The following is a 12642-nucleotide window of genomic DNA, read 5'->3' as shown; positions in this document are numbered from 1 at the left end:
CGCACCGCAGCCCCACGCACAGCCAGCTCCCACCTCCTCACTCCATGCGGCCCGAGGGAGATCCGCAGGCTTGGCTGTGGGGGAGCACGGGAGAGCGGGGGACGAGGAGGGCAGAGGAGGAGGAGGAGGTGGTGGTGGAAGAGGAGACGACGACGAGGAGGAGGTGGACGAGGAGGAGGCGGGGGAGCGAGGGACATGGGCCCCGGGACCCCCACGGGCCCTGCGCCCGGGACCCCCACGGGGCCCGGGGGCCGGGAGAGGAGCCGGGGTCCGTGAGGAGACGGGGAGAGCCCGGGGGGAGCGGGCGGCGGCGGTGGCGGCGAGCGAGAAAGGTGAGAGAGGGGGGAGAGTGAGGGGAGAGTGAGGAGTGAGGGGAGAGTGATGGGAGAGTGAGGGGGGAGAGTGAGAGATGGGAGAGTGAAGGGAGATAGTGAGGGGAGAGTGAGGGGGGGGGTGTGAGGAGTGTGGGGGGAGAGTGAGAGATGGGAGAGTGAAGGGAGATAGTGAGGGGAGAGTGAGGGCGGGGAGTGAGGAGTGAGGGGGGAGAGTGAGAGATGGGAGAGTGAAGGGAGATAGTGAGGGGAGAGTGAGGGGGGGGGGAGTGATGGGAGAGTGAGAGATGGGAGAGTGAAGGGAGATAGTGAGGGGAGAGTGAGGGGGGGGGGGGAGTGAGGAGTGTGGGGGGAGAGTGAGAGATGGGAGAGTGAAGGGAGATAGTGAGGGGAGAGTGAGGGCGGGGAGTGAGGAGTGAGGGGGGAGAGTGAGAGATGGGAGAGTGAAGGGAGATAGTGAGGGGAGAGTGAGGGGGGGGGGAGTGATGGGAGAGTGAGAGATGGGAGAGTGAAGGGAGATAGTGAGGGGAGAGTGAGGGGGGGGGGGAGTGAGGAGTGTGGGGGGAGAGTGAGAGATGGGAGAGTGAAGGGAGATAGTGAGGGGAGAGTGAGGGCGGGGAGTGAGGAGTGAGGGGGGAGAGTGAGAGATGGGAGAGTGAAGGGAGATAGTGAGGGGAGAGTGAGGGGGGGGGAGTGATGGGAGAGTGAGAGATGGGAGAGTGAAGGGAGATAGTGAGGGGAGAGTGAGGGGGGGGAGAGTGATGGGAGAGTGAGGGGGGGAGTGAGGAGTGAGGGGAGAGAGTGATGGGGGAGAGTGAGGGGGGAGAGTGAGAGATGGGAGAGTGAAGGGAGATAGTGAGGGGAGAGTGAGGGGGGGGGGTGAGGAGTGTGGGGGGAGAGTGAGAGATGGGAGAGTGAAGGGAGATAGTGAGGGGAGAGTGAGGGCGGGGAGTGAGGAGTGAGGGGGGAGAGTGAGAGATGGGAGAGTGAAGGGAGATAGTGAGGGGAGAGTGAGGGGGGGGGGGGAGTGATGGGAGAGTGAGAGATGGGAGAGTGAAGGGAGATAGTGAGGGGAGAGTGAGGGGGGGGGGGAGTGAGGAGTGTGGGGGGAGAGTGAGAGATGGGAGAGTGAAGGGAGATAGTGAGGGGAGAGTGAGGGCGGGAGTGAGGAGTGAGGGGGGAGAGTGAGAGATGGGAGAGTGAAGGGAGATAGTGAGGGGAGAGTGAGGGGGGGGGAGTGATGGGAGAGTGAGAGATGGGAGAGTGAAGGGAGATAGTGAGGGGAGAGTGAGGGGGGGGGGGAGAGTGATGGGAGTGAGGGGGGGGAGTGAGGAGTGAGGGGAGAGAGTGATGGGGGAGAGTGAGGGGGGAGAGTGAGAGATGGGAGAGTGAAGGGAGATAGTGAGGGGAGAGTGAGGGGGGGGGGAGTGAGGAGTGTGGGGGGAGAGTGAGAGATGGGAGAGTGAAGGGAGATAGTGAGGGGGGGAGTGAGGAGTGAGGGGGGAGAGTGAGAGATGGGAGAGTGAAGGGAGATAGTGAGGGGAGAGTGAGGGGGGAGTGAGGGAGTGAGGGGGGAGTGAGGGTGGAGAGGGGAGAGAGGGGAGAGTGTGAGAGGGGAGAGAGATGGGAGAGTGAGGGGGCAGAGTGAGAGATGGGAGTGAGGGAGAGTGAGGGGAGAGAGTGAGGGGGGGAGTGAGGGGGGAGAGTGAGGAGTGAGGGGGGAGTGAGGGGGAGAGGTGGGAGAGTGAGAGATGGGAGAGTGAGGGGAGAGAGTGAGGAGTGAGGGGGGAGAGAGTTGGGAGAGTGAGGGGGGAGAGTGAGGGGAGAGAGTGAGGAGTGAGGGGGGAGAGGGGAGAGTGAGAGGGGGGAGAGGGGAGAGTGAGAGGGGGGAGAGAGTTGGGAGAGTGAGGGGGGAGAGTGAGAGGGGAGAGTGAGGGGGGAGAGAGGGGGGAGAGAGTTGGGAGAGTGAGGGGTGAGTGAGGGGTGAGTGAAGGGGGAGAGAGGGGGGAGAGAGAGGGGTGAGTGAGAGGGGGGAGAGTGAGTGGAGAGTGAGGGGAGAGAGTTGGGAGAGTGAGGGGGGAGAGTAAGTGGAGAGTGAGGGGGGAGTGAGGGGAGAGAGTGAGGGGAGAGTGAGGGGGGAGAGTGAGGTGGGAGACGTTCAGAGTTCCACAGTGGAGTTCGAGGTGGGGGTGAATGATTTCACACGGCACAGACCCTGTGTGGTTCATCCTTCTCTTTCTCGATGGTGTTTCTAATCAACGGAGGCCACGTAGCGGGGAGACGCCTTCCCGAGTGATGGTGATTGTGGTGGTGGTGATAGTAGTGATAGTGATGAGAGCGATGGTAGTAATGGTAGTGATGGTCGTGATTGTGATGGGAGTGATGGTGATAGTGGTGATGGTCGTGATTGTGATGGTAGTGATGGTGGTGATCCTGTTGGAGTTTTCGTTAAAGCTCAAGAGAGGCCGCGTGTACGAGAGAGTGTCTCTGTACGAGCGAGGGGGGAGCGGTGGTGTAGCGGTCAGCGCGCTGCGCTACGAACCCGGCGACCCAAGTTCGATTCCCGCTCACGGCCAGCAACACCGGTGACGATTATCTGCACCGGCCCTGGGACTCCCCTAGGTCGACTCAGCCTCAAAATGGTGCAGTGTGTAGTAAACATCGCCGCTGGGGAGACAAAGGCGGCCGGGCTTGGTGCTGGCCACCCACCCCCTCGTGCGCCGTGCCGGCCTTCATAGGTTGCTACTCGCTAACAGCGCTCGCCCCCAACAGTCCGTAAAGGCTGTCCGGGGGACCTTTGTCTTTGTGTCAGTGACGTGGTGTAGGCGAGTTGCACTGCCACAGACCCTTACGAACCGTGCCGAACGAGTCAGGGCAGTGTGGGATACTCGTCACCGGTGTTGGCCGTGAGCGGGAATCTTAACTCGGTAACTCGCCGGGTTCGTAGGGCAGCGCGCTGACCGCTGCACCGCTCCCCACGATCGCTCGCCCACCAGCGAGAAGGGGATGGGATATCCCCGGGTTCGCCTTCCCGTGCGTGGAGGAGGATTGTTTTTTCTGCCTCTCTGTTCACAGCGTGGATTTGCCTTCCGGGGTGCCGGGTCCCCTCCGATTTCGAGCCGTATTTTGGGCAGATAGAAAGTTCCACGTGGTGATGAGCCACTTCGTTGAGCTCTCATTTGCGATGGGCAGGTCACTTCTGAGCATAAGAGCCTTACCTGATTTAAAAGAAAAAAAATACGTTTGGGCAGTTTATAACGAAAACAAAACCTACCAATCGTAACATCCAAACAAACTTTACAATGCGGTCTAAATGACCTCCGAGAAATACCGCGTCTCAAGGAGGGTTCTGCCGAGTTTGCTCAGTAGGGGGTGATGATGCTGCTGCTGTGTGTGTGTGTACTTTGCCAATCGAGTGCGTCACGGTAATGAGATGTTAACCACCTCGCCGGGTATACAGGAGGTCGTGGGTTCGACCTCTGACGCCTGCTGCTGCATATTTGGAGTTTGTGTGTCTCTCTCTCCCCGTGGTCGCGTGGATTATTTTTCTCCGGATGCTCCGGACTTTACCTCCACATTTAGAATCAACATCATGCTAAAAAATGTTTACACGTGATGATAAGCCACTTCGTTGAAATAAAAACATTTTTTAGGCCAGGTCGCTTCTTAAAAATAACTATATAAGCTCAGTAGGCGTTACCTAGTAAAATAAAAAAATATTATTTCAGTGATTTGCAGTTAAATTTATTAAGCATTTTGATCTCTGTTTGGTCAATACCCAGTGAAATTGCACGGTTTGTTTTATAGAGATGATAACTCGGAGGAAACCCACGCAGAATCGAAGAACAACAACATACGAATCCCTCTTGCGCTATCGATAATCCCCTAACATTCAGCGGAATGCAGACCTTCACCCAAACACTATCATGTAACCCCTCAACCTTGACCCTCATCCAAACCCTGAGCACTATCGGTAAATCTGAACGTTCACACTCTCGTCATGGCCACGAGCCCTATCCCACACACCATCCATGACACTGCCCCCACTCATCGCCTGTTGACACCCAAACTTTAATAGTGATGTTCATTTCTGCCCGCACCCCTACAAGAGCGTTCCCGCCCGCACACCTACGGAATGTTCCCAGCCGCACCCCTCCTGAACGTTGACTCTCGCCGTGGCCATGAGTCCTGTCCCCCACACACCTTCAACAGTGTGCCGTTTGTTACCGGGAAACATCCCACCCCACAACCCCCCCACTGGCACTTCTGGAGACTGCGCGTGCCAATCGCCCTGCGTCGATACCAACTCTACTGCACAATTACAATGATCATAATGATTGTAATTGTTCTCTCCAGGGACCTCTGACCCTGACCCGGAACCATCGACCTCAGGGCTGGAGCTGCTAGCGCCGCTCCAGCCAGCACCACCCGTCCTCCTGCCAGGGTACAGCAGCACCAACAGCGGCAACAGTAGCAGCAGCAGCCACAGCAGCAGCAGCAACAGCGGCCACGACTGCAACTGCTGCAGCAGCACCAAGATTAACAGCTGCAACAGCAGCAGCGGCGGCAGCAGCAGCAACAGCGGCAACAGCAGCAGCAACAGCAGCAACAGTAGCAGCAACAGCAGCACCAGCAGCAACAGCAGCCACAACAGCAACTGCTGCAGCAGCACCAAGATTAACAGCTGTAACAGCAGCAGCGGCGGCAGCAGCAGCAACAGCGGCAACAGCAGCAGCAACAGCAGCAACAGTAGCAGCAACAGCAGCACCAGCAGCAACAGCAGCCACGACAGCAACTGCTGCAGTAGCAGCAGCACCAAGATTAACAGCTTCAACTGCAGCAGCAGCAGCAGCAATCCTCGGCAGACATCACCATGTGGCAGCGGTGCGTGGCTCGCTGCGCCAGCATCGCACACATCGCCACCATCATCGCCATCACCGCCACCATCGTCACCGTCACTGCCGCCACGGCCGCCGCCGCGACCGCCGCCACGGCAGCCATCGCCACACCCGCCGTCGCCGCCACCGCGGCCGGCGGCAGCGCCGCAGCCGATGGCGCCGTTCGCGGGGCGGCCGGCGACCGCCACCGGGGCCACCGCCGCCACCGGCGCCGAACCCGAAAAGTTGAAGCGCGACCGGCGGCGGCGGGGGGGGGAGGCGCCGGTGGGGAACGGCGGCGTCGCCAACGGCAATGGTAACGTCGGCAACGGCCGCGGCGACCGCGGCGGCGCCGGCGGCGGCGGCGGCGCCGGCGGCGGCGGCGACGGCGGCGGCGGCGGGGTGCGGACTCACTTCCACACCTTCCCGTGCCTGGAGGACTTTTGCGCGGTGCAGCGGAGCCACCGCATGCTGGAGGAGAGCGGCTTCTACTGGGGCCACCTGTCCAGCACCGAGGCGGCCGCGGCGCTGCTCGGCAAGCCGGTGGGCACCTTCCTGGTGCGCGACAGCCGCCACGGCGGCCACTTCTTCTCGCTGAGCGCCGTGACGGAGCGGGGCCCCACCAGCGTGCGCGTCCAGTTCCGCGCCGGCACCTTCGCCCTCGACACGGCGCAGGAGGCGGCGCACTCGGCCCCGCACTTCGGCAGCCTCATGGAGCTCATCGAGCACTACATGGGCGAGTCGCGCCGGCTCGACCGGGCCGGCGGCGGCGGCGGCGACTGCCGGCACCGCCGCCGCGACGGGACGCCGGCCGGGCCGCGCTACTGCGTGACGCACGACGACGGCACGCGCCTGCCGCTGCTGCTGTCTCGCCCGCTGCCCCGCCACGCCGGGGCGCCGCCGTCCATGCAGCACGCGTGCCGCCGCGCCATCCACCGCGCCGTGCCCGGCGAGCGCCTCGCCGAGCTGCCGCTGCCCGCGCCGCTCCGGGACTTCCTCGAGAGCTACCCCTCGCAGGTGTGAGCCGGACCCGCGGTGGCGGAGGGGGGTGGGGGGGTTGACGGGGCACGATAGGATGGGGCGGGTGGCGGCTGTCCCCCCGGAGGTACCCATCCACACCCCAAAGACAAAGATCCCCCGCGTATCCTATTAACAGACGCCGAATGAAGGCCACCGGCACCGTGGCACACGACGGGCTGGTGGGTGGCCAGCACCACGCCCGGCCGCCGTCGTCCCCCGCAGTGGCGACGTTTTTTTACCCACATCGCACCGGGTGCTCATTTGAGGGAGGAGGCCCAGGCCCCGGTGCAGATAGTCGTCACCGGTGTTGGTGGCCGTGAGCGAGGAATCGAACTCGGGTCGTAGCCGGGTTCGTAGCGCGGCGTGCTGGCCGTTACGCCACCCCACACCTCACCCACGGTGGAAGTGGCGCTGCCTCTCCCCGCCCCCAGAGGAGTCGGAAAACAAGACCCGGAGTTGGCCTCTGAACTCGAGGATCGCATCTTGGGATTTGCGGCCGCCGGAAGTCCGCTGACAATCGAAGCCGCACGCTGCTGCATCCAAGACCCGAATTGCGGCTAAGAACTCAGAATCTGAATTTGAATTTGCGCTGCTGCATTCAAGACCCGGAATTGGTTAATGACCTGGATTTGGATTCAAATTCACGCTACTGCACCCAAGATCCCGGATCCGCATAGGGACACTGGATCTGGATTCGAATTCACGCTGCTGCGTTCGAGACCCAGCTCTGGTGAGTGATCTGGATTGGAATTCACGCTGCTGCTCCCAAGACACGGATCCTCATTAGGACGCTGGATCAGGATTCTAATTCATGCTGCTGTCCACAAAAGCCAGATGTGGATCGGGACTTTGGATCTGGATTCGAACTCACACTGCTGCATCCGTACTGCGTTCTGCATCTGGACTTTTTGTGCACCGTGCGCAGATCCAGACCTTGAGCCAAACTCACAATCTGCACCTCAACTGGGAATCGAACCCATGTATGTTTCCGCCCAGAGTCAAAAACATTGCACGTGGCTAGGCATGAAGTCAAACCCAAACACTCCTCAGGCACCTTGACCAGTAGTCAAACTCAGGCTCTGCAGCCATATGTGTAGTTGACTCTGCTCTTGAACGTGGAGTACAGATAACAGAGTTGAACATTGATTTCATTAGACTTGTGAGAGCGGGCTGGAGAGATGACCAGAAGTAACCTGGTCTGGGCCATCAGCAGCGGTGACCTGGGCCATCTACAACAGTGACCTGGGCCATCTGCAGCAGTGACCTGGGCCATCTACAACAGTGACCTGGGTCATCTGCAACAGTGACCTTGGGTCATCTACAACAGTGACCTGGGTCATCTGCAACAGTGACCTTGGGTCATCTACAACAGTGACCTGGGTTAACTGCAACAGTGACCTGGGTCATCTGCAACAGTGACCTGGGTTATCTGCAACAGTGACCTTGGGTCAACTACAACAGTGACCTGGGTCATCTGCAACAGTAACCTGGGTTATCTGCAACAGTGACCTGGGCCATCTGCAACAGTGACCTTGGGTCATCTACAACAGTGACCTGGGTCATCTACAACAGTGACCTGGGTCATCTACAACAGTGATCTTAGGTCACCTGCAACAGTGACCTGGGTCATCTACAACAGTGACCTGGGCCATCTGCAACAGTGACCTGGGCCATCTGCAACAGTGAGCTGGGTTATCTACAACAGTGACCTGGGTTATCTACAACAGTGACCTGGGTCATCTACAACAGTGACCTGGGTCATCTACGACAGTGACCTGGGTCACCTGCGACAGTGACCTGGGTTATCTACAACAGTGACCTGGGTCACCAGCAACAGTGACCTGGGTCATCTACAACAGTGACTTGGGCTATCTGCAACAGTGACCTGGGTCATCTGCAACAGTGACCTGGGTCATATGCAACAGTGACCTGGGCTATCTGCAACAGTGACCTGGGTCATCTGCAACAGTGACCTGGGTCATCTGCAACAGTGACCTTGGGTCATCTACAACAGTGATCTGGGTCATCTACAACAGTGACCTGGGTCACCTGCAACAGTGACCTGGGTCACCTGCAACAGTGACCCTGGGTCACCTGCAATAGTGACCTGGGCCATCTGCAGCAGTGACCTGGGTCAAACCTGTGGAAAGAAAAAAAATAATCTGGGGAGATCCGGAGTGTGTGTGTTGTTGTTTTTTGAAAGCCATTACAGAATTTGAGCGAACCAGGAACCGAGCGAGGGATGGAACTGTTAGCCCCGGGAACTCCGCGTCATGCGGTGCCAGCGCAGACACATCATCGACGGGCGTGGCAACTCGCGCGCGATGCATTCGTTACGGTTTTTCGAGTTGGGTTGTTTGCTTTCGGTTGTACGCCGTCACTGCTTCAGAACTCTTATTTGACATCAAGTAATTCCCCCAATTCCAGTTCAGGTGCAAGAATTACGAGAGCACAATGCAAGCGCACGTATATAATAGCGACGATGCCAAATTCGGACTCCGTTGTCTGCATCATATGCAGGGATATTTATGTATGTGTAACAGTTTATATATTACGTTACGGTATAGGGCGGCTGCAGCAGTGGTGTTATGGTTTTCGCCGCACTGTGACTCGCGATCCAGAGGTTGCCGGTTCGATTCCACGTCCTGGCACCCTGGGCGGTTTAAACGACGTTCCTTGAATTCTCCGCGAGCCACTGCCACCGCCGCCGGCACCACCGCTACCGCCACCACCGCCACCGCTACCACCGCTATTGCCACCACCACCACCGCAACCACCGCCACAATCACCGACTCCATCTCCGCCGCCACCACCACCGCCACCACCACTGCCACCGCCTCCGTCCACCCAGCGGAGTGAATGGGTCCGGCACGGTCGGACGGTCGATCCATCGAATGGTGCAGGTCGCGTCCGGTGGGGTAAAATGTGGCAACACGTGTGTGTGTGTGTGTATGTGTGTGTGTAGGTGTATGTGTGTGTGTGTAGGTGTATGTGTGTGTGTGTAGGTGTATGGGTGTGTGTGTGTGTAGGTGTATGGGTGTGTGTGTGTGTAGGTGTTTAGGTGTGTGTGTAGGTGTTTGGGTGTGTGTGTGTGTACGGGTGTGTGTGTGTGTGTGTACGGGTGTGTGTGGGTGTGCATGTGGTGCTCGCTAACAGCACTTTTCCCAACAGTCTGCGAAAGGCTATACGGGGGATCTTTGTCTTTGTGTGGGTGTTTGTGTGTGTGCTGCTCGCTAACAGCACTTGCCCCAACAGTTTGTTAAGGCTGTACGGGATCTTTGTCTCTTCTATGGGGAGCGGTGACGCAGTGGTTAGAGCACTACGCTATGAGCCCGGCGCACCCGAGTTCCTCATTCCCGCTCAAGACCAATAACAGTGGGCAATATTTGAAATTGTGCTGGCCCTCCCCTAGGTCGACTCAGCCTTAAATGAGTACCTAGTGCGGTGTGTAAATATTATCATCACTGGGGAGACAAAGGCGGCCGGGCGTGGTTTTGGCCTCCACGTGTGCCGTGCCGGCCTTAATAGGGTGCTCGCTAACAGCGAGCACCCAATTAAGCTATACGGGAGATCTTTGTCTCTTGTCCGTTCTCTGAGTAGGTATTCTCCAGGCACTTTGATATTTACTCACACACACTCATCTCCTGTTTACAGCCCTGAGCCAGCGGTGGAAGTTCCACATTCCTATGGCGGGGGCAGATAGAAAACCTCGCATGACAACCACCTGCAGTGCAGAAGGGAAAAAAAATGTTGAAATGCAAAAAAAATGTAATCAAAGTTTTGCCCTAAGAGACGTCAATTTGTGGCAGCAGAAAATATGGATGCTCGGACGTTAACCAAATAAACGATGTTACTCGTCGTCATTTTAATTGTCACCAAGTAACCGTGGTGTATATTAACCGCACACAGACGCAGCTGAAGACCAACAACCACCGCCGTCCGCCACTAAGTGGCGGTGACGCCGCCACGGCGCTCGTGCCAGGCTAGGTGCACACAGCCCGGCACAAATATACACACACGCGCGCACACACACCTCAATTTACAATGACACGCACACACAGACAGACTCACAGTCACAAACACACACACAGGTACATCTAAATAAACAAACGGACCGAATTACATGTTCGCAACATGGGTTTGCGACCACATGCACGCACGCCAACACGTGCACGCAGATCCGCAAACGCGTGAACGTACACACAAATGTACATGTGCATATTTTATGAACACACACGCACACATATATATACATACCCGGGAAGGTATTTGTGTTGTGACGTGCGTTGTATTTTTTCAAGAAAAAGCGCCACTTAATGTTTATTTATCCACAAGACACACACACGCACACACTGATGAGTATGCGTGTGCGTACGTGTATGTGATATATTATTGATTAAGTCATAATGTCATATCGTACATTTTAACTTTGAAAATTGCACACATTAAATATTTATTATAACAATCATACCTGCTTCATTGTGACCTCTCTTATACAGGACATTGAGTTTAGACAATGAGAGACAGAGTGGTCTTTGTGTCTCTAGAGACAATGAGAGACAGAGTGGTCTCTGCGTCTCTAGAGACAATGACAGACAGAGTGGTCTCTGTGTCTCTAGACAATGACAGACAGAGTGGTCTCTGTGTCTCTAGAGACAATAACAGACAGAGTGGTCTCTGTGTCTCTAGAGACAATAACAGACAGAGTGGTCTCTGTGTCTCTAGAGACAATAACAGACAGAGTGGTCTCTGTGTCTCTAGAGACAATGAGAGACAGAGTGGTCTCTGTGTCTCTAGAGACAATGAGAGACAGAGTGGTCTCTGTGTCTCTAGAGACAATAACAGACAGAGTGGTATCTGTGTCTCTAGAGACAATAACAGACAGAGTGGTCTCTGTGTCTCTAGACAATGACAGATAGAATGGTCTATGTGTCTCTAGAGACAATAACAGACAGAGTGGTCTCTGTGTCTCTAGAGACAATAACAGACAGAGTGGTCTCTGTGTCTCTAGACAATAACAGACAGTGGTCTCTGTGTCTCTAGAGACAATGAGAGACAGAGTGGTCTCTGTTTCTATAGAGACAATGACAGACAGAATGGTCTCTGTGTCTCTAGACAATAACAGACAGAGTGGTCTCTGTGTCTCTAGACAATGACAGACAGAGTGGTCTCTGTGTCTCTAGAGACAATGAGAGACAGAGTGGTCTCTGTCTCTAGAGACAACAGACAGAGTGGTCTCTGTGTCTCTAGACAATGACAGACAGAGTGGTCTCTGTGTCTCTAGAGACAATGAGAGACAGAGTGGTCTCTGTGTCTCTAGAGACAATAACAGACAGAGTGGTCTCTGTGTCTCTAGACAATGACAGACAGAGTGGTATCTGTGTCTCTAGACAATAACAGACAGAGTGGTCTCTGTGTCTCTAGACAATGACAGACAGAGTGGTCTCTGTGTCTCTAGAGACAATAACAGACAGAGTGGTCTCTGTGTCTCTAGACAATGACAGACAGAGTGGTATCTGTGTCTCTAGACAATGACAGACAGAGTGGTCTCTGTGTCTCTAGAGACAATAACAGACAGAATGGTCTCTGTGTCTCTCGAGACAATAACAGACAGAGTGGTATCTGTGTCTCTAGAGACAATGACACACGGAGTGGTCCCTGACGACAAATATAACTTTCTCCTCCTTGATCACAAAGTCAAATCCATGTCCGCACACCCGTTCGTCACACGCGTGCTTGCGTGCTACCTAACGCCATTAACTCGAGGAACAATTTCCACTTTTCAAATCTCTTCAAATCCTCTCGGGGGGATCTTCAAGAATTCCCCCCTCCCAACTTTATTAGGTGCGGTGGCAGACGGAAGGAGACGTCAACATTCCAGTGATTTAATGCTTAAAGATTCAGCCATACCGCACTCATCCTCCTGTTCACAGCCGTGCAGAGCCAATGGTGGGAATTCTACATTCCCATGGTGGGAGCGACTCTCTCCATGCATATGACAACGACTGTGAGCTTCCCCACAAAGCGGTACTCTATTTATCGACCCTGAAAGGATGACGGGCTGAGTTTCCGTGAACGTTTGTGCCGCTGTTCCAGTCACATTTACCGTCCTGACATAATCGCCCATTGACACAAACAGTGACCAAATAGACTTACACAGACTCACATGGTCACATCGACACGCATACTTACATAGAGACCCATAGACTCACATACACTAACACAATCTAAAGACGGCGACAAAGAGTAAACGGATATGAACACGAGACCCGTAGACTCACATCGTTAATAGAGACCCATAGACGAACACAAATAATCATAGGCTCACACTAAGACCCATAAAATTGCATAGAGACCCATAGACACGCACTGAGACCCATAGACTCACATAGTCATAGAGACACATAGACTTC

The 12642-nt window shown here is 56.0% G+C and overlaps 1 protein-coding gene across 1 annotated transcript; it reads left to right on the top strand.

The window, feature by feature from the left end:
• Positions 1-236: 236 nt before the first annotated feature.
• On the top strand, positions 237-10697 carry LOC116956730 (suppressor of cytokine signaling 1-like). The gene is made up of 2 exons (XM_032978508.2): positions 237-332; positions 4689-10697. The coding sequence occupies exon 2, from the start codon at positions 5384-5386 to the stop codon at positions 6230-6232; it is 849 nt and encodes a 282-aa protein (XP_032834399.2). The 5' UTR covers positions 237-332; positions 4689-5383; the 3' UTR covers positions 6233-10697.
• The last annotated feature ends 1945 nt before the right edge of the window (positions 10698-12642 follow it).

This window comes from Petromyzon marinus, chromosome 3 (genome assembly GCF_048934315.1).
Source record: "Petromyzon marinus isolate PM22_M1 ecotype Great Lakes invasive population chromosome 3, UKy_Petmar_22M1.pri1.0, whole genome shotgun sequence".
In the NCBI taxonomy this organism is placed as follows: domain Eukaryota; kingdom Metazoa; phylum Chordata; class Hyperoartia; order Petromyzontiformes; family Petromyzontidae; genus Petromyzon; species Petromyzon marinus.
This window is presented reverse-complemented; position numbering and strand designations above follow the sequence as displayed.

Excerpts from the sequence above, each read along its gene's own strand:
- LOC116956730 (XM_032978508.2), top strand. The coding sequence starts at position 5,384 with ATGGCGCCGTTCGCGGGGCGGCCGGCGACCGCCACCGGGGCCACCGCC.